This window comes from Anguilla rostrata, chromosome 1 (assembly GCF_018555375.3).
Source record: "Anguilla rostrata isolate EN2019 chromosome 1, ASM1855537v3, whole genome shotgun sequence".
NCBI classification, from domain to species: domain Eukaryota; kingdom Metazoa; phylum Chordata; class Actinopteri; order Anguilliformes; family Anguillidae; genus Anguilla; species Anguilla rostrata.
The window spans coordinates 14,401,097-14,423,484 of NC_057933.1; the positions used below are offsets into that span (position 1 = coordinate 14,401,097).

The 22,388-nt window shown below is 46.3% G+C and overlaps 1 protein-coding gene across 1 annotated transcript; it reads left to right on the plus strand.

Moving 5' to 3' along the window:
- Nucleotides 1–9,194: 9,194 nt before the first annotated feature.
- pcnx4 (pecanex 4) lies at nt 9,195–22,174 on the plus strand. The gene is made up of 11 exons (XM_064323717.1): nt 9,195–9,420; nt 10,494–11,255; nt 11,378–11,557; nt 11,751–12,256; nt 12,388–12,488; nt 13,008–13,130; nt 14,472–14,832; nt 17,160–17,263; nt 17,452–18,512; nt 19,221–19,407; nt 20,131–22,174. Exons 2-11 carry the CDS (start codon nt 10,567–10,569, stop codon nt 20,380–20,382), a joined length of 3,564 nt encoding a protein of 1,187 aa, XP_064179787.1. The 5' UTR covers nt 9,195–9,420; nt 10,494–10,566; the 3' UTR covers nt 20,383–22,174.
- Nucleotides 22,175–22,388: the final 214 nt, after the last annotated feature.

Sequence of the window (22,388 nt, forward strand, 5' to 3'; positions counted from 1 at the left end):
TAACGTGTATCCACAGTTTTTCTTAAATAATGTGTATAAAATGTGCTATTTCAATGCAAATAAGATTACTCACCTAATAGCCTAATTACGGAGAACTGGCTATATCTGATGGCATTGTGTATAATGCAATTAATACTTTACTTGATTGAAAACCGGTCAAGAAAAATAATCAGTTCAAGGAGAAGTTTCTGCTCCTTCAAGCTCACTGACTGTCATAGGCTACTTGAGAAGTTGCTTTTTTTATGGGGGGGTAGTCATCTCTGAAATTCACACATCAGCTCGCTTGACATGAACTGAAGATCAACCTGTAACATCAAGGCTCAGTTATTGTTTGTTTTTTTAGTGTTTCCAACATCCAAATTCTTAACCCTAATGCATTTTGCACAAAAAGTTGTGTTGAGTGAATTTGAGGGAACTTGACCTTGAAAGCCATCGAAAAGCACCATGGATTAGATGTTAAAGAAGGTGCGGGAAGCCTGCGTTTGATTTGGACAGCGAGCAGTGAGCTGCAGGAGAATAAAGAGGTCACAGTGCAGAGGGACCGTGGCATCGGAGCGACGCTGATCCTCGCAGCTGTGATCTGGGAGGACCTGGGGGACGCACGGCCCCTGTTTCTCCACAGAAGCCCACACACACAGAGCAAGAATCGGCAGATCCACACAACATGTCCGCCCGTCTGCCACGTCTTACCCCCCCTCAGCCCAGCTTTCTCCTTGGGCAGGTGTCTCAAGGTCAAGGATATAAATACAGTTCCTACGCACACCAATGATGATAGTGTTTAAACCTGGGAAAGCATCTGTTTCACCACGGGCTTTTGTGAAAGAGCCTTTTATGCATATACTTCACTTAATTTGTGCTAAATCCCTGCACTAACCAAGCCTAATGACTGAGTGCACATTCATTTCATTGCATTACTGCAAATAGCCACTGATGAGCCCCACTAAAAAGAGGGATGCTGAGATTGGGGCTTGATGAGAGCACTCTAATGCATATTAATAGTGTATGGCAGGCGATGCGGCTTGATGGACAATCTGGGGGACAGAAAATGTGAACGGACGTATTTATGCAGCGTGTGTATACATGCATCCGAAACGAACGCGTTAATAGATTTGACTGTGTATTGCTGGCCATCTCTTGGCCCCGGTTTAAGTTTCATTTGCATAAAGAGCATGAATAATTCATGCGTCCATGTGAGCACACACGAACACACTGGGCTGGCCCCGCTCTCTCTCCCTGTGAGCGGAGCACATGCTTCTGAGCTGCTTTAATGGGATGGAATGTGACAGGTTATGTTTTCTTCAGCCTGACATGGAGCCTGGCCTGGGAGGGAGAGAGAGGGAGAGAGGGGGATGAGAGGAGGGGGAGGTTGTCAGCTGGTCTAGCTTTATCAGTAGCTGTGTTTGTCCTTGTTGTATGTCTGTTGGAGACGATTCTCCTTTGAAGATGATTCTCTCTCTCTCACCCTCTCTTTCTCTCTTTCTCTCCCTCTCTTGCTCTCTTTCTCTCTCTCTCAGGCCATTACTGCTGGCCTACTGATGACACATTCTGCCCTGTCAGTAGACTGAGATTGCCATTAGCCCAAAGCACTGTAAATAATTGCTGAGTGGACCATGTATTCTTTGCCATCTACTCAGGTTGCAAAATGTGGAGGGGGGATTGGGACTGTGGGACTGGGACTGTGGGACCGTGAGGGGAGGGGGGGGGGTGCTGCTGGTTGAATGGAAATTAAAACGAAGTTAGCTGCTGAACAAAATGAAGATGAATGAATGACAGGAGGACCATCAAAGTGTTTAACAGACAAAAAAATGTTATGAAATACCAAATATGAATGGCAGTAAGAGGAAACTCAGAACATGCCCCCAAGAACCAAAATGCATGTGGCCAATCCAATGTCAGTCCCAGTGTAGATGCCTACTGTGATCGAGCAATGCTGTAGTTTAGTATCTTCAATCTGTGCCTTTCTACTGATGAAGCATGAAAACAACTAATTTGTATAACACAAATTTGCATATAGAATGTATGTAAAACAAATTTAATTAACTACCTGCTCAACAGCCAGTTAATTTGATTTGTTTACATGTATTATATATGTATAATGAAACTGAGTGAAGATAACACAGTGCAAAGCCCGGGTCTCAAATGATGTTCCAAGTAACTGTCTGCCTTTCGTAGGACTATATCAGGTGTGTGAAAAATGCTGCAATTCACTGCTATAATGATTCTGTTTGTGCTCAATGCTCTTCCTGAGGCAGAATGATCCTTTACCTTGGGGACAATGTGCAGTTTTTCAAATGTGAACAATTAAAAAAAAACTTCTTATGCATTTATTTTCTAAAGAAGTATTACAACCTTCCAGCACAAACTCAATTCAGGGAACATAAAGACATAGAAATGATAATAATGGCTTCTTCTAAAAACCTGTCATTGTGGTATTGTTGGAATTTGTCATTTTCACTGTAATTCTCCTCCTATCTGTCTCCCAGGAAATAGAGGGAGGCCAAGAGGGGGAAAAGTACTCTTGTACATGCAAACCCAAGACTGATTCTGTACCGACGTTTTGCTTGGTAAGAGGCCACTTAACCTGGGGACTGTTGAAAAGACACAAATCAAATGAGTTTTTTTTTTTCCTCTCAGCATTTGTATTCCAAGGAGATGGAGTCAGACATCACAGCTGCCAGGGCAGAGATGTTGGTTTGTTGTGAGGGCAATGGTAAACATTGTCAGCAGGACGACTAAATGAAACCAGCAACAATATAAAACAGCGGCAAAATAGAATTTGTACATTTCCATTACAATTCAGGCCTACTTTCTGCAGCAAAGACAACTGAATGGAAAATGCCCTGTTCACAGAGAATGCAAAGATGAAAATTCCACCCACAAATGGGTCCCATTTAAAATTATATAATAACGTGCTTGGGAAATTGAAGCCAACATCAATTGTTGCCTGTACTGTATGCATCTTAAAGTAAGGCTGTTGAATGTTGATTTTGTGATGCAAATTTAGTATTTTCTTTTTTAACGAAACTCTTTTTAATGCATTTAAAATTAACAGCATCCTTCTGGATGCTTCTATACCTCAGTGGTGTATGCATCAAACTTGCAAGGATGACATTACTGCAGTTACAAGAGGATGGTGAAGGGATTATACAAGTGATAGGAGGAAGATGATCCCTTGATGAACATATATTTTTACTCTGGCTGCCTGTGTGCATGAGTGCATTATACAGGAACACAGAACAGGTGGCGAGGCGCACTGATACCTTGTACATTCAGAGAGAGACAGACACATGGTGAGATACTGAGAAAGCCCATAGGCTCACGCTGAGAAGTCATTGTCCTGAACAGGCAAACAGACGCTAAACTGCACAACACTACGATCGTGCGCTTTTCCAGACATCATTTCTAAAAGTGCTTTTGGAAATGAAAAAGAAGGAAGATTAGAAGAACCTACATTGACTTAATCCTGCTGTCCCTGCTTACTGGCTCACAGACAAGAGCACAACAGTGTATTCATCCCGGATATCTCTGCAGCAGGCTGCCATAGGGGCCTGACAACTGTTCATTTCCCAGGGAATTTGAAAAACCTTTTTTCTTAATTCATAAAGGGGATTTGCACAGATGACGTGAACACAAACTGCTCAGGAGTAGATTTGATTTTTGGAAGGATTACAAGATATAATATGACTTGATTTGTTTGCTGGGCATTTTTATAGTGTCTCGTACAAGAAGAGATTGCTTCCCTAAGTTTACCAGGGAAAATAAAGCCCTAGGCTGTAATCTTCTTTGCTCTAGATCCTTATCATCTTCACATTAATATTTTGGCCTTCTTCTTTATCGTCTAATGATACTCCATGTCTTTATAGTATGGCAAAGGGAACATCTGGAGGACCAGAGGGGTGAAATCACTTTCAACGGCAAAATATTAAAATAATAATAGTGCAGCAGATTTGCATGTCACATTTGATATTAAAAATAATTTCACCGAGTTAAGAATGTGTAATATTAATATTGGTAATCCTCAGTGTCTTGGACAACATAAGCCAAAGGAATTACAGACACGGAAAAGTGCTTGGGAAAATTGCTCAGGATAAGATGGAGAATTAACAATGTCCCTGTGTTGTGTATATTTGATGTAATTATGATACTAAAGTACGATGTGCATTTCATTGTTCTGCTGAGACAACAATAGGCTCCAGTGTCTTCTTTTGTCTTCAGCATGTATGCTGTGTATTACACAGGGTGGATTTGTACAGATCAGCAACAGCATATTAATCTGGCCCTATTTCATCAACCAGGGGTGGTATTTTACATCTTAAACTATTTCATTTTAGAGCAACAGACTTTTATATATTTTTTTTTTTATATTAGCCCATGTTAGCTGTCATGCTGCAGACGTTTATAAAAATGCTTTAATGCATGTGTATGGTACATTGTTTATTAACAGGCCACAACTGCAATTAAATAATGTTGAAATAATGTTTTTGAACTTATAAAAATCATAATTTTGGTTATTTGTATACTTTTGATGAAAAAATACCTTTTCTTTTAAAAACAAGTGTTGTTTTAATCATAGGGATGTGGGGAAAAGCAAAGCATTTATCCTGCTGACATGAAGTGACAATACAAATACTGTCTCCATACCTACAATATTCAGGACATAAGCATATATAACAAATTGAAAAAAATTATGGATGTACAATCTTACTATTTTTGTTTGTGAAATATCTCCCTGGATAAAAATGATGAAAATGATTTCCCCTAAAAGGCATCTACTCACACAGATTATACTCCTATTCATGTCTACAAACTGGATAAAGAATGAATCATCTCCTACAAGCATTCTATTGCAGTGTCCCATTTAGGATTAAAAGTCAATGACCCTTTGGCCAAAAGTAGTGCCTGAACACACTTGCCTATAAATATCCAGTATATGATGATAACCTCTCCAGGATTCTCAGAAATAATGCAAATCACTTTAATAATGTGTATTTTCGACCAGATTAGGTCTTGCTGCAGGGTTGTCAATTAGAAAGTGGTTCAAAGTTTTGACTTAAGCCCATCCCTAGCCTCAGGATTAGGATTTAGCATGGAGACAGCCATTATTAGTCCAGTGTGTAGAGGCTGTGGCTAAGTGGATGGAGTTATACTCTCCCCTGCTGGGCTATGATTCCCCCCCCTGCTGACACTGGCCACCACAGAGCCATCATCACAATCAGAGAACACCTAACAATAACACACGTCTCCCTGATGGCTGCCCATCTCCGGGCCCTCGTTCACACTTCCGCGATATGCGACGTCTCACAGCCCATGTTCTCTGATTTCGCCCCACAAGGAAATGCGCGAGTTAAGTCTTTGGGTCTCAGGGTAATCTGTTTTCAGCGGCAAACCTCCCCACAGGGCCAGGGGAGAAAGAGCAATCACATGCAAACATGCGGATTACGTTCGAGGGCTTACCCTCCGCTGGATTCCGTAATCAGCGAGATGGGCTGGGATTGCCGGGGTCACAGGCATGCGATATCCCCGCCGGGCCGTCCTGACACCGCTGCGGTCAAAATCTAGGAAGAGCAGTGCTCTGTGTGTGCACGGGCTGCCTGCACAAGAGCAGACAATTCTGTTCGGCTGTTGAGTCAAATGAGCTGCCCAGCTCTCCATCTGAGGATATCGCCTTTAGAACTGATGCGGCCAGATGTTGGATTTAAATCAGGGGTGTGTGCATAAAATTGATTGTGATGCAAAACCTGATAGACATCTATTTAGTTCCAATTTATAAATTGAGTATGCACATCCATTCTCTACCTGTTAAAGACCATACACATCCAGACGTTTGAGTTCTACTGCAATCTGTCATATTAACCATAACGGTAACATAAGTAGTTTAAAATAAGTATTTTTGACAACTGAATTTCCTTTCAAAGCGTGTTCCTGTCTGAAGGGCATCGCTCTAATCTGTTAAATCTGTTAAATAAGGATCAGAGGTGCAAGAAGAGTTGTGCAAAGTGGAAGGTCATGCCCTTATGAATGGGCACTACACACTGGTGCAAGTTACCTGCCTGTTGGATGATGGTGTAGAACTGATAGACAGTAACTGGTTCACGCTGAGCCAACATTAGCACAGGAAACAGCAGGACAGAGACTCAAGCCCAGCATCTGGAACAAAGGTGAGACTCAACACCATGTCAGTTCCACCAGGTGAAATGGAACTGATCATTGCACTGCTCTTTATAAAGTTTAGCAGGAATATGATAATGAATAACATGGCTGTCATTTAAATGTAGGTGAATATATTAAAAAAAATATTCATAAGCAGGCGGCAAACAAGAGGTCCTGAATCTATGTTGATAATTTAAAAGTATCCGCGCAATTAACAGCAAGACGAAGACGTTTCTAATTATGAAGCCATGTGAGCTCTAAGACCTCTTGTTTGCTCCCGTTTTAAAGCATTGATTCAGTGAGACAGCGATGTGCATCCGCTGTGTGTAAAAATGCATTGTCTGGTGTAAAAGGTTGATCTGCATTGATTCTTATAATTTCTTCTATAGAGAATTTAACTGTCCTTGACGTATGACCTAAAAATGCAATCTGGAAGCTGAAGATAACCACATGCTTCTCTCTCTGTCATCTGGTGTATTGTGGAACAGTTCAATATTGTGGATCATCCATCAGTAAAATCAACCTTTTTCACTACATTTACTTCCAGCAGTGCAATCGCAGATCTACCTCTGAAATTAGTTGCTACGTATTGACTGTTTCAGATGCTACAAAATTTGAAGGACTTAATCTCTCCCTCTCTCTCTCAACAACTATCTATGATTAAATATTTCAAGAATAAAATCATTAAGCCTACCTCACAAATGTAGCTTTCTCAGTTAACTAGAAAACTAACTATTTCAGTCAATAAAATGACAGTGGATAATTGAATATATCAGTATTGCTGCTGATATAATGTCCAAAAGTTGGTCTTTCATAAATAGCATTTGCTAATAGCATTGATGTATAGCTTTGCTACTATAGTAGCCAGTGAGCAGTAGCTCCCAGCTGCCATTCTAAATTATCTGAAAACACCAGTTTTTACCAACAACCAATCATGAAAGGATTTAAACATATGTCAGTTAGAAAAGGAAACATATTTTTCAACCATCTGTGAGGCAAGGGGAGAATATTCTGAATGTATAATACCTGAGCATTGATTGAAACTTTCACTACCTGTGTCTTCCTGTTTGGTGGGTATTACAGACAAGACTATTTTACGTGTTTCGGTATGACACAACAGCCTTTTTTGCCTGTTCAAGGAGAAGGTGTGAATACAGCTCACATTGGACTTCGGAGCTCATATTGCCTGTTGCTGGACATCTTCATGCCAAAAGGTGATCAAAGTGCTAGGTTTATTCTTATAGGAAGAGGATATTTTGCTGGTGACAAATAGAGTCGTCGCCTACCACTGCGGTTTGATTATAGACTGGCATGCAAGGAGACTCCATGCCCTTGAGGAGCTACGTTCAAAAAATGTGGAAATTCGCAAACAGCAATCAGCACAAGTGCCTCGTTTACTGACAGATGACATGGTAATTGCGCTCACATTTGCAATCCGTTGGTGTTTAAATTGGGCCCCTGTTGTGCAGGGTATTCTTGTCGACAATCATGGGGCCTGCTGTTCAGCTTGTACCCTGCAAAGAGGCTTAATTAGGAGCGATTGGAGGAAGCAAGGATGAACGCTGAAGTGTGTGGAGAGCAAGGGAGCAGTTTAGAAAACAGCCCCAGCTGTTGCTCCCTAGTCTCCTGCAGGGTGCACAGTTCTAGGCTAAGACAGAAACTGTGTAGCAGAATCCCAGTAAAGCTGGTTATCAAACTGGGGAAGTGCAATATATCTGAACCCGAAGATTTCTGTAAGAACAATATGTTAACGTTAATGTATTTTACCAACATTTAAATGTATTGTACTGCAAATGTGTTGAAACAAAACAAACTGTGAGCTTCATGCCTTTTGTTTCAGAATGTTTTGGTATGGTACAAATTAGGAGTCACCATTAAACTTAGACAATGTATACTTGCGTCAAGGGCCCTTTTAACCCCAAAGCCCTCTCAATGTTGAGGCCTCGTTTACCATCAAATCAGTAGTGCCTTTGACTGAACAGAAAGAAAGTGGTTTTAGAAGTATGTCATGGGCCCACATTCAGGTGAAGGGGATTGTACTCTTCTGGCTCTTGGTGGTTCAGAATGGTAGCAGGCATCTTTCTGCATGAGTTTTTGAATTTTTACTGCTACTGTATATCTGGCCCCATATTGTTTCCAGCAGTGTCAAATGTCAATGACCCATGGTAACAGAATGACATGGGAGCTGTTCTCACGTGCATGCCTGTACATAATATGATGTTCTAAGAAGTCATGTCTACTTGAGCATATATGAACGGTATTTCAAAAACCACAAAACATGTAAACTGAAGAAAATGAAATAATTCTGCATTTGCCCCCTACATCATTTATCATCAAATTGCTTAATGATGATAACACTCATAACATTCTAATTGTAGTTAAGTCTACATCACTGAAATCACGTGCAATTAATATTTTACAGAAGTGAATGGCACAAGTTTTTTAAATACCATTACTGAACAAGCTGCCTTGGAGTTACTTGAAGTGTATTTTCATACTTTAGTCCAGAAACTCTATATCAACAGATATAATGTTGGCTGGTCATCAGAAACTGACCGATAACATACATTAAAACTTAAATATATATATTTCTAAACAGAAAGTGAAATATCTCTTTAAAGCATATGTATCTAAAGATGCCTGCAAAGACCATTCACTACCTAGCCCTCACTGCCTGTGTCTGAACAATGTACTCATGCTCTTTACGATACATTATTTTGTGTCCTCATGCCCATGCAGATAGTGAAGAAGTCCCTTTTCACCATTATGTAATGCTTCCCCCAGTAGTTCAACAAAATGCAAACCACTAACAGACGTTTCAGTTGATGCAGGCTGATTAGTTGATTGGATGCTGGATTTACAGACAAGTGGTGGTCTCTCAGAAACCACAGTAACGGTTTTCACAATGTCACATTTAACCATGACTTTCAACTTATTTAGGCAATGCTGATTTCGGTAGACACAAAGCAACCTGCGTGGACATAATGCATTTTTGACACAGTTATGGAACCAAGCTTTGCTTGTTTGCCAGTCCGCATTTGCTTGAGTGAAAGGGAAAGGTAACGTGAGCGCGTACCACCAGCTACATTGAAGAGGACAGGAACGCGCACGCAGCTCGTTCAGGGAGGGAGTGTGGAGAAACAACGGATTTTAATTACAACGGAAAAAAGGGACTATGGGCCAGCGCTTCCAAATCCGAAATTAGACCGCGTTTTCAAATGTAACCCGCTTGGAGATCACTACAAGTCAACAATTCAAATGTGAAAATTAGTAAGTATTTGTTCTTGTCGTTCAGATAATCCATGTATTAGCTGTGCGGTGAGAATGCATCAGCTAACTAGTTTGGTAGCATCTCTGATTTGCCATTGTAAGCGCTCATTTGTTTAGCTAACGGAAATATGTTTATTATTAATTATCGATAAAGCATTCTAGCGTCAGCTTGCCTGCTATGTAATCACCTAGCTAACTATGTATAGTTAACATTTGCTTGCTAGCTGGTTGAATATTACTGTAACGTGACTTTAGTTTTATAGCTAGGTAGCTAACGTAGCTAGCTGGCTATACAGTGATATCATACCGAGTCTTAAATATAAAATCAATGATGTAACGGTAACTTAGCTAGCTACCTAACATTTCCCAAAGGCACAGTTACCCCGCGGTAGAAAGCTGAAAAAAAATGCTAGCTAACGTTAGCTAACATGTTCCATCATAAAGCTGCTTATTGGACTCACTTGCTAAGCAGCTACTAAAAACATATTATGCATATAATTTACATATGGTTGTGTAAAATGTACCTGTGTTTTACTAAGATAATAAACGTTAGCTGGTTTGTTAGCAGCAGCATTGTTCGTTAGTTTTCTAGCTAGCTAGGTCTAATATTATCTGAAACGAGTTAAAATGTGAGTAAACTAAGCACGCTAGTTAGCTAGGTAGCCGACGTTAACTTGTTGAGTTTTGTGGCCAAACTGTTTGTTTACATTCGCCACGTAGAAACCATCAAGCGCCAGGCTAACCACACAGCTGGCAGTGCTGACACAAGTTTTTACCCACCAGGGATCATATATCTATGTGCCCAATGTAATAAAGGGATATTTGTGTGGTATTTGGCTAGCTGTAGGATTCCCCTAGCTAGCAAGTTGGATAAAGGTTAGCTTCTCAAAACTTCTAGTAGTCAAAACCGGTTATTTGGTGGTATTTAGCAATATGTGTCTAAAATGTGAGCTATTCTTGTAAACTAAATGGTTAATACAATACATTATACATAATATTACATTACAGCTGACTAGCTAACGTTACCTAACGTTAGATAACATTCTCTTATGCTTTTAAAAATTGTTTTCCAGCGGTCTGAGATGTCCCAGCAGCTTATAACCAACCCTTGGGGATGACCAGGCCTCCCCCCAGGGTGTGATTAGGATGGGGCCCGATGTCCCCCTGCTAAATGAGTACAAGCAGGAGTTCTTCTGGAAACGTTTCCCTCAGACAGTGCTGGGGGGGCCCCGCTTCAAGCTGGGCTACTGCGCCCCACCGTACATCTACGTCAACCAGATCATCTTGTTCTTGACTCCATGGGTGTTTGGCGGGGTGGGCACGCTGCTGTACCAGCTGCAGCTGCTGGAGGATTACTATGCGGCCGCGCTGTCCGGGGGGCTCATGCTGGGGGCCGCCGTGGTGCTCCAGGCCCTGGCCGCGTGCGCCGTGCGGAAGACCGCCACGGTGCAGCGCCTCCACACCCCCAACATCCTGGCCGACGAGGAGGAGGTGGAGTTCGCCAGCTGCACCAGCTCCGAGACCATCAAGTTCATCATCCCCGGCAAGAAGTTTGTCTTGAACACGGTGCTCCACTCGGTGCTGGCCGGGACCCTGTGCGGGCTGGGGACCTGGTACCTGCTCCTCAATCGGCTCACCGCCCTCTACGGCAACACGGGAGTGGCCGTGCTGATCTTCGTCCTGAGCTGGGTGACGCTCTGCATCGGGGAGTACTCGCTCATCGTCAACACAGCGACCGAGACGGCCACCTTCCAGGCGCAGGACACCTACGAGATCACGCCGCTCACCCGCCCACTCTACATCTTCGCCTTTATCGCCGTGGACCTCGCACAGAGGTGACCGCTGAGAAAACCCAAACTTAACCATTCTTTTTCTTACCCTGTTGAGTGTGGTGTCGTGTGAACTGATGAACAGGCTTGTGCTGACTTGCTGGTTGTGCCTCTCTGTCCGCTGGCAGATTTGCAGGGCCGGTGCCTGAGCTGCAGCAGACGAACCAGGTGCTTCATGTGCTGTTCCTGTTCCTGCCCCTGCTGTGGGCACTGGGCATGCTCTCTCCCCTGGATGCCCTCCTCCTCTGGGGCATGGAGCAGGTGCTGGTGTTTGGACTCGGGGGCTCCCCCATGTCAACTAATGTCAGGTGACTGTTCCCTCCCAGCTACTGGACCTGAACACAGTGCACACTCCAGATTTACTTTACAGGGCTTTTGCATTTCCCTCAGCCAGTCCTGTGACTGTTTAAAGTGTAAAGTGTAGCCATTCCCATCATGACCTGCAGTTCTCCTCCCAGGCTTGTGTGGGTCTCCCTCACTGTTTGCTTTCTTGTTCTTCAGGCTGTTGGGGATGTTTTCGGTATCCGTGTGCGTGGCCGTTTCCATCTTCTTCATCCCGTCCACCTTGGGCGTGGTGCTCTTTACCGTCGCCATGGGCTTCCTGCTCAGCCTTGACCTCAGCCAGGTGGGGGTGCAGCTGAGGTTGTGCGGGGCGCCGGGCAGCCGCTCGGAGCCTTCCCGCGCGCTGGGCTGGAGGCTGGGCGGGAAGGAGCTGCTGCTCTACCTCAGCCTGCTGCTGGCGGCCATGGCCGAGGCGGGCCTCCTCCACCACTTCCTCCCCCCTACCCGAAACTGGACCACGGGCGCCCAGGCCGTGCTCAGCTACCTCCTCATCGCCCTCTTCACTCTCAGCTGGGCCCTCAGGGAGATGCAAGGCGTCTACCTTCTCGGGGGAGTCTTCCACAACCCGCTGTACCCCAAGGAGACGACCAGCGTGAGGGTGTTCAAGCAGCAGAGCCGGGGTCTCCAGGTGGCGGGGATGGTCAGAAGAGTGCTGGTCAATCTGGGTGAGGTTCCAGGCGGAGCTCTGCTCCGTTGGTCGTTCCTCTCATTTGGCATCGCTCGTGAAAGTCAGGAGCCTGTGTTGTGTCATCTGGGGAGACGATCGTTTCACTCATCTTGATTGTGGGCCTTGCAGTTTCGCCGTTCGCCATGATTGCCTTCCTGGCTGTGGACGACTCTCTTCAGAGGCTGCACACTGCTTCTCTCTGCATGGGCTTCAGCCGGGCTTTCAGAACGGTGAGCGTCTTTCCTGTTCCTGTCAGGGGGGGGCAAAAAATACAGGAGCTGAATCCTAACTAATAAATGACAGGTTCTTTAGAAAAGGACAGCGCGCTCAGTTAGCACCTTTCACATCTCTTAAAAGCTATCCATGAGTGCAGTTTGACCCAGAAGTCACCATTACTGACATTCGTTTGTGTCAGCTTGGTCCTCAGCTTCCCAGAACTCAAAAGCATTAGGCCTAGTACAAGGCCAATTCGGGATCCTAGATCTGTTGTAGAAGAGGCTCCTGCCCACTGTGTCCCATTTATTGCATTCAGCTCATTGTAGTTTGGATGGTGGTCACAGACGTTCTTAAAATACAACACAGAGTGCAGGAGCTATTTTTTGTCTGAAGTGCTATTGCTACGCCTGTTAAGGCCTGAATTGGGGGCTCAGGGAGGCTTGATTGTGATTGGGAGAGAGGCGATGCAGGGATACAAAAGAGGCTTTTCCCGCTGAAGAGGCTGAAACCAGGGCGCCTGTCTCCTCTCTCAGGTGTGGCAGAGCACGGAGGACTCGCTGCTGCAGATGGCGGTGGTGGCGGTGGTGCGGCTGGCGGCCCGGGGCGTGCAGCTGCTGTGGTGGGACAGCCTGGGCACGGGGGTCCAGCTCCTGCTGGTAAGACATCCACCCTTACGGCCTGAATGTCATCCTCCTCTCTGCTGTGCTTTCAGCTGTTGGTGCTCTGTTTTGCTATGAATTGGCCAGTAAAGAAACAGTAAGTTTATCTTCCCCGGTTTGTGTCATTCGCTGGCTATGAGGAAGAGACTGCATTGTTGGGACCCAGTTGGCTTCTTCTCGGTAGTGGAGTTAGTTTAGGTTTATCAGGGTTCTTTGGATCGCTTCTCACTAGCTCACTCATTGTGACATGCCTGTAAACCATAGATTAGTCCTGCTCAGCCACAGTTGCACCTGTCCTTTGACCGGCACTAGCTGTCCTGTAGCACTGTGTGGCCAGTATGTTAGAATCACTCACTTGTGGGTGAGCGCATTGGTGAGTGCACATACTTCCTCTGCAGTGCTCCATGTACTCCATGTAGGCCCCAGAGACACCTTAGATGATTCCTGTGAGGGTAAGGAAAAACGAGGGAAATGGGGGAAAAGACAGAGATGTAGTGAGAAGTGTTTACATACGGACACATGATTCAAAGCCAAGTGATGCGTAATCCAAGCTGTCTGTTGCTTCAAAAAATAGCATTATTTTTCCACTACACACCAGTGCCAATATTAAAACAACACCAAATATTTAGCTTCATATAATATTTGTCTTCAGTCCCAACACAAATATTGAATAATGAAAAGTTCAACTATGAATAATGAACCCTGCCATTGCAAAATGGCCTATATAGAAACGGTATGTGACGGTAAAAGGATTTAAAAGTAAATCAAATAAAGGTTATTTAGATTATTACAATCCCGGACCCATAACAGCTGCACAACTGTGTTTGTGAATGTCCTTATCAACCTCAGTCTGTGATTTGCCAAGCCTTGATGTCAGTGTAACATGGTACTCCAATCAGTATCACAATTCTGAGCACTTGTCAGTTACCTTGGGCTTCATTGCCTGTGCTTGTGATTCAAAATGCGACCCAAGCTTCCCTCAGCGCTAGCATAAATCAATGCTTTACATCAATGTTTCTTAAACTATGGGTCGGGACCCAAAATGGGTCATGGGGCTGTATGAGGTGGGTCCCGGAATGAGTCTGTAGTCCACTAGGCTATGGTAGTATGTGTATTGGAAGGGTCCCTGAAAGGTAGTCAATTTGTAATTCTAAAGGTACTCAATTTGGATCTCGGCATTAAAAAGTATTTCTAATTTGGGTCTCAGTATTAACAAGTTCAAGAACCACATGAAGAGTGACTCATGGGTAGGAGTTTCCTTTGTCAGAAAAGCTTGAGCCCTCTCAGTGGGTGGTGGAGCCAGGCCCCTTAACCCAAACCTCTGCCGACCTGCCACAGGTGAGCCTGATAAGCGACCGGCTGGAGCAGTTTGCCACCAAGCTGAAGTTTGCCCTGACGGTGCTGGTGACCTCCTGGACGGAGAAGAAGCAGCGGCGGCAGTCGGCGGGGCGGCTCCTGGCGCTCAACGGCGCCCTCTTCCCCCTGCTGCTGGCCGTGCTGGTGCTGTCGGCCGTGCTGTCGGCCCCCCTGCTGCCCCTCTTCACGCTGCCCGTCTTCCTGGTGGGCTTCCCCAGGCCCGAGCGCAGCTGGCCCGGCCCCGTGGGCACCGCCTGCTCCTGCCCGGACTCGGTGTACTACCAGCAGATGAGCGGCAGCCTGGCCTGTGCCCTCAGCACCGCCCTCGCCAGGGGAGCGCTGGGTAAGTGGGCCTCTCTCACGACCCTGTTTATATATTTACCTCACTTAGCCGTATGCTAAAAGCGTGAGATACAGTTAGCGTTGGCTGGAGGGTTCTTGACCTCTCGTCAGGTGTATGTGTCGTAATACCGCAACGGTAATTTTAATTCTCATTTAATAGTCATTGTCATATACATTTAATTTTAATTTGTTGCTGTTCTCAGTTGAGGAAATTCCAGGAACATCATAGTCTGAGAAAATATCTATTTTGTACTCGTACATTAACAAATCTTTGAAATAAGCGTCCAATAATATCAGACGAGCAGGAAAGAGTGGGCTGATCGTACAGAAGGTCCATCATTGCATGAATTAAACTGAAACAAACTTTACTTCTTTTCCAGGTACTATACCTCCATCCTAATTTATAAAAAGGTAGCGTAGTGGCTGGTAATTGTATCATCAGTAATTGTCCCAGCTTTTCTTTGAATGGCTTGGTCTTTAGTTCAGGAAGCCTTGGTGTGCAGAGACCTGTTAATTTGGAGGTGGCATGAGAAATGTTGATGCGTTTGTTTTGGCTTGAAACGGAAAGCTCTAGATGCTTATGTATGCGAGAAGGGGCTCCAGTATGTTGCAGTAAAGCATGGGGTGCAGATGGGGCTTAAACAAACAAAAATAACAACCTGCCGTGACCTCCTTGTGCCAAATGGAAGTGAGTTTGTTGTCGGGTGTGAACCTGAAGTGTCAAAAACAAATTTCATGAGCTTTCAAGTTTTAAACAAAGAAAATTTTTTTCCTCTTAAGGCACTCCAGGTCGAAAACGGCAAATGTCTTTTCAAGACTTTTTAAAGATTTTGAGAATTTGCTCTCAAAAATGGTATGTATTTTGCTAAGGTACATGCTACCTGCTTAATTGTTACGTCATTGCCTCTGTTGACACTGTTGACATGACAGTTTCTTAATACAAATTCAAAGCCATTGAAAAATTTGGGTCAGTTGAAATGAAGTATTCGCTTGAGGGAATGACATCATTGTCTTGTCCAGGACTCCAACCCAAAACTGGTCCATCAGTCCAGAGCTTCAGCATCCAGAATCCTCCCCTGGTTATAAATGATTACATTTCCTTTAAATAAAATGGCCTGTTTGAAGATTGACATTTGAATGTGCACTGACCAGCTCGGTAGTACACAGTATGGAAAGAAAAAAAATCATTTAATTACCAGAAAGGATCAACAAATGCGATGTCATGCGGTGAGCTGCATCTCCTGTGTAAATGTTCCGGTCTTAATGTCGGGTGGGGGGGCGGGACACTGGGATATAACTGCAGCGGTGCGGTGAACTTTAAAAGCGGCGAGGCGTGTTTGTAGAGCGCGCAGCGGGGACGCCGCCCCGCGCGGGCCTGAAAGGGGGACGTGCGTCCGCCGCGTGACGCGTGCGGCTCGTGCCCGGCTCTGACGCTGCGCCCCCCCAGATCCAGGGCCCCTCCCCTCGTGAAGCGAGCGACCCAAATCGAATCCGTCTGATCTGTATTCGTTACATCCCGAATATTTCCACACCGTTTGCCCCGTAATGTTCTTAGTCCTGTCTGCGGCCGCTCGCGAATCTGATTGCCCGGTGCTAACTCGCTGCCAGGAAGGAAAGAAGCGATTCGGTTTAATTATTTAAGATGGGCAGGCGTGTAAAATTTAAAAAAGGGAGGGGAGGAAGGAAATGTGGTGATATCATCCATCAGTTTAATTATATTCATGACGAACAACAAGGTCTTTGCCTAGATGCGTAATTCCAGTGGAGCTTCCGATGCTGAAAACGGGGATCATGCTTTGCATCGACGAGCAATGAGAGGCAGCAGAACGCGAAACACGTCACTTTCCATCAGGAGACACAGCGGCTCCTGCCAGATGCAGGGATGGGATCTGACATCTGTCCCTGGGCCATGAAACGCGAGTCCGGCTTCGACAAGCCACTTGAGCCCTTCCCTCTCGCCGGATTCCTTTGTGGTTGCGTCTCCGCTCCGACCCTTACACCGCAGGCCACTTTGGAAAATGGCTGAGCCTGTTTTCACCCAAGGAAGAGCTGTTTACTTCAGTTGGATTGCGGGTCTTCAGGAATTGAAGCATTTCAGACTTGTTCAATCGGCCAGGCTAAAGTGTTTTGTATATTTTTTGTATGTGACAAAATGATGCATGTTACACTGAACATCTTATAGGCATTTATACAGAAATGCATAGTTGCGTAGGTAGCAGAATAGCAGTTTGAATCACTGGCCACATTAAACACTGATAGTATTCCCCCAGAAGTTTTGGGTCCCTAAAAGCCTTGCTTTGGGTAACTGTGGCTTGTTCTCCCTCTAAGGTTCCCCCAAGCCGGGATCACACTTCCTTGGCCGCATCCAGGACCGGGTTGTGTGGATCCTGGTCCTGGAGAGAGGTTTCGGCTACTACTGTCTGAACATCAAGGTTCGAATCCCTTTTCCTCTCCAATGTGTGTTAATTATACAGGCCCTGCGGCGGGGGATTAGTTAAAGGCTTCCTGCAAAGTGTCAGAGAGTGTGCATGTAACATTTATGATGTCATCTGTGTGCATTAGTAATGCATGATGGCGCTAACGTGCGTAGCTTCCTGCCACTTCCTGCGCTGTGTTCCAGGGTTTGGAGCTGCAGGAGACCTCGTGCCACACTGCGGAGGCGCGGCGCGTGGACGAGGTGTTCGAGGGGGCGTTCGAGTCCCCCGAGGGGCTGGGCCGCGGGACGGGCGTCAACCTGCACTGGGGCAACGTCCTGACGCCGTGCGCGGCCCTGCCCGTGCGCGTGTACTCGGACGCCCGCAGCGTGCTGACGGGCATCATCGACTCGCACGACAACCTGCGCCAGCTCCGCGACGACTTCCCGAAGGTGCTGGTGTGGGTCCTGCTGCGGCACTGCGTCGGGCGCCGCCGGGCCTTCGCGGGAAGCGCGGGGGACGAGGGCAGGAGGTCGCGCGGCGCGCGGACGCAGCCCAACGCGGCGGCCTCCAGGCCCCCCTCGCTGAAGCCGCGGCGGGAGAGCCCCAGCCTGAACTCCTTCAGCGACTGGTCGGACGAGGACGACCTGTTCGGCCCCCGGCCCGCCCGGCGGACGGCGGCCCAGGTGAACGCAGGGCCCCCGGCCCCCGGGACGGCGCCGCACACGGGGCCCTCCCTGCCCGGCTCGGTGGAGATGGACAGCCTGTTCGGGGACGTGGCCCTGTCGGCCCTCAGGCCCCTGCAGCCCCTGGGCCTGGGGCTCCCGGCGGCGGACAGGGGCCGGGGGCCCGAGGGCCCCGGTTTCCCCGGGGCCGCCCTGCCCCGCCCGGACTTCAGCTCGCGCCACTCGGAGCTGCTGGGCCTGCCCTCAGGGTGGCGCAGCGCCCCCTTGCCCGCGCCGCGCCTGCGCCAGGCCAGGCACTTCTTCCCGGAGGAGTGGTTCCGTTTCGCGCTGGGGCGGCTGGAGCTGGCCGGGCCGGGCGAGAGCCCCCTGGAGGTGGCGGAGGCCTTGCAGGGGGACCAGGCGCTGAGGGACCTGCACGCCCAGGTGGCCCTCAGCTGCTTCATCGCCATGGGGGCGGAGTCCAGCGTCACCAGCCCCAGCTACGTGTACAGGGTGTACTGCGGCGACGTGCCCTGGACCGAGGGCTTGGATTGGCTCACCTCCAACGCTGAGCTCTTCCAGCTCACGCTCAAGGCTTTCAGGTAAAGCAGCTGTGGGGGAGCAGGGAGCAGCTGGGTCCTGCACAGGTCTGTCTTTCACGACCCACGACCGTGCTCCGCTCGTCGTAATAACACCAGCCCCACCCTCTGCTTGACTCCTCCCACAACCTGACCTTTTAAAAGAAGCCATGTTCCAAACCCAAGCGAAAATCACAGATTCATTAACAGTAAATATTTAATGACAAAAAATTCCTTCGTGCAGCAAATAACAGTTTCCATGTCACATTTTTGTTTTGAACCACACGACTCATAATTGAAAACAAAATCCAGCAGCTGGCCCCTGTCTTTGTGGCTCCCTGACCTGAAGCAGGACTGGGGAGGATTGGCCTCTCCAGGGCATCCTTATTAGCCTCTGCATATCTGCTGTGATGTGCAGATAAGTTATTACATTTACGTTTCAGGCATTTAGCAGGTTCTGCACATACATGAATTTATACAACTGGATATTTACTGAATCAGTTCAGCACCTTGTACAGTGCTGCAAATGAGCAAAATCAAGTCAAATTTACAAGCTCAGAGTTACAAGCCCAGTTCCCTAATCATTATGCTACACTCTGAAAGGATATTGATTCACAGCAACCATATGTCGGTTCTACTCATTTGCAGACTACAAGTATGAGAGTGCAGATTATAATCCAGACTACAGAGGTAATCCCTCACTCGGATGCTCTGTTCCCCTGGCGCGTGCAGGTACAGTTTTAAGCTGCTGTTTGACCAGGCCAGCCTGGGGCCGGTGGAGAGCCCGGAGGAGCTGCTAAGCACCCTGGAGGACTACGAGCGGGACTGGTACATCGGTCTGGTGTCCGAAAGGGGCTGGCAGGAGGCCGTCCTGCAGGAGAAGCCTTACCTCTTCTCCCTGGGACACGATCTCACCATGGTAACCTCGTCAACACCTCGCCGCCAACTAACAACTGCCACTGGCTCACAGGCCAGCTTGGGTAGTGGTTTGGATTTGGTTTGCAAATGGTACCTTTTGGGTAGTGCAGGTAATAATAGGAATAAGAATACTGATACAGGCACCGTCTTGAGGTACAAGACCAGGCACAAGTTACTGACTGACCCTGGTGAATGCACAAGCAGAAAGAGCTTTTCCACCTGTTGGGTAATGATTTGTGTTTCCAGCTATTCTTAACCAGACTGTGATGGGTGACAGCCATGTGAACTTTGCCCCCATTATGATGTCCTGGTTTCTGTGATGGTGTTCAGTTTAAGATGCTTGTTGAACTGCTTTGTGGCAGCATTGTTAATGGGGGAATAATGGCAGAACCACTATCTAAAGCTATTGTTACTGATAGAAAATGAAGTAACGCTAAAAGTGTATCTCATTATTTACGTCTGGAGGCATCCGTTGAGTAATCCAATAGCATAAATAATAGCTTGATGTTGTGTTGTGGAAACCAAATCTTAGTAAGGATGGTAAATAGTCCTCAATATGTTGAATGTATTTCAGGACTGATATTTGTATTTGCTGTTTGTTTGTTTGAAGTTGGCTAGGCGTGTGAAAGGTCAGCACATTCGCCCATTTTCTCTGAAAGAGCCTTCCAGAAAGGCATGGACGAGCGAGAAGGCCAGAGTAAAGAGGGTGTCTGTATGTCCGCAGGGCACCTACACGGGCCGCATGCTGACCCTGCAGGAGATGCTGGTGCAGGTGGGCCACCTCAACCGGGAGGGGGTGCGCGGCCAGTGGGCCAACCTGTCCTGGGAGCTGCTGTACGCCACCAACGACGACGAGGAGCGCTACAGCATCCAGGCGCACCCCGTCCTGCTGCGCAACCTGACCGTGCAGGCCGCCGACCCCCCGCTGGGCTACCCCATCTACTCGTCCGCCCCGCTGCACCTGCCCTGCCTCTGACCCCCCCCACGCCCACGCACAGCTAGACCAGCCATCCGCCAGACCAGCCACTGAGGTTCCCCCGCTGCATTGACTGGCAGCGGTGGTGGCGGCGGACCACCTGGTTTGTTAGACCTATCGCCCATACTGAGGTGTAGTCCGAAAATGTGGAGAGGTAGCCGACGTCTCTGTTTTGAAGAAGTGCGGTCACCTCGTGGGCACTCTACAGTGCTCATCATCAGTTTGGAGGCCTTGGAGCAGCTGGGGAGAGCACACGTTCATATCTGTAAAAGATGCACCCTGAGTACTGTTTTTTTGCCCTCTTATTCAACATAAAACCTCCACAGCTTGAGTCATAACAAAATATGTCTGCCCTCTCTCCACACCATTTCAGGAAATGGGTGTACTCAAAGTTTCACAGAACTATCTGACGACAAACACGCGTTTGGTTTGCATTGCTTCATCATTTAATGGTAAAGTTTTTGGTATTGCACGTTTCACAGCTGGATGGGAACAGCATCAAAAACCTAATATGCTGTGGATTCAGTTTTTGTTCCAAATCGATCACTTTACATTTCCATCCATTATGAAAGTGCAGATCACGTTTGTCTTCACATGGCAATATAAAGCATTGCTTTGTTAATTGTGGCAGACCCGGTGATATACTTGAAGGAATGACAGTCACTAATGAAAGGTCAAATGAAATGTATTCATTCCTCATACATTACAAAGCTTATACCTGCTACGAAACACAAAAAATACCTGATGTTGTAAAGCATAGGGCAGCACTTTAATAATACACAACAATTTACAGTAAGTCTGGAAAATGTGTGTCCTTGAAGTGAAAAATAATTTTAGGGGCAGTTGTAGTTGTTATTCACAAGGTCAGTTGGCTAGCTGAGTTCAAGAATGTACATTTTTATTTTGGAATGTGTTTGGTGGCAACTCACAATTGAATGTTATGTAAGGAAAAAATGCAGCTCATGTAATAATGCGCTTAAACTGCTCTGCATTTTTACAAAGCACCGCAGCGGTCAGACGGAATACTACCTGCCTTCCTAGAATGCACTGCAAGCAGGTTCTCGCTTTGTCATCGGTGAAGATAGCTGAAGGATATACTCGCACGCACGCCTGAAAGCATGAACTGCCTGGTCATCAATCTGGTTTCTGATTTTAGCCCATTTTGTTCACAGGACCTCGGGCCCATGCCTCTCGGCATATTAGCCAATATAAATGAATGTGCACATAAATATTTTGAGGGGGGACTGCTCCACAGATCTGCCCATTAGCTCTGGCCCTGGTATAGCCGGGCTGATGATGATGGTGAAATCTCAGCGCACGACGCACTAAACGATACACCGTGGGGCCATCTCATATCAACACAGTCCGCACAGTGCTTCCAGTTCCTTGTTTTTTCTACTGCACTTATGTTTGATCCCTTGGACCATTGAAGTTTGTGTTCTCAAACCAAAAGGGAAAAAGGCATCACTTTTTATAAACCGCTTATATTAAGGATGTGCCTTGTTTTTTGTTACTGGAATCAGTAATATGGTCGGTAATCATTTTGTAGACCAGTTTACAATATTCTTCCTTCGACAAGAAAAATGACTGCAGATCTGTGCAGTTTGCAGATGTGGATTTCCTGTAAAAATGTGTTTTAAATGTTTATTTTTAAGCTGTGGTTATTGTACAGTATGTATTTGTACATAAATGTAATTATATAATTTTACAGCGATTACCAAGAATTTTCTGTTTATTTGTGCAGAATTGCAAATGAGCAGCAGGTTCTTCCAAATACAAATTTTCTTTCTGATTTGTGATTGAATCTATAATGAAGTACAGCACAGTAACAGAAATATCATGTCTCTGGTAATGAACTATTTGTTGAAACGAGTTTCACACCAACAGCTGCACAAAATACTGCTTCTGTCATGTGTGCATTGAATCTCTTGCCTCTTGACTGGCCTTATGAGTAAAATGCCCACGAGTCTACTAGTGTAATAACCACAGGTCTGAACTCAGGGTTT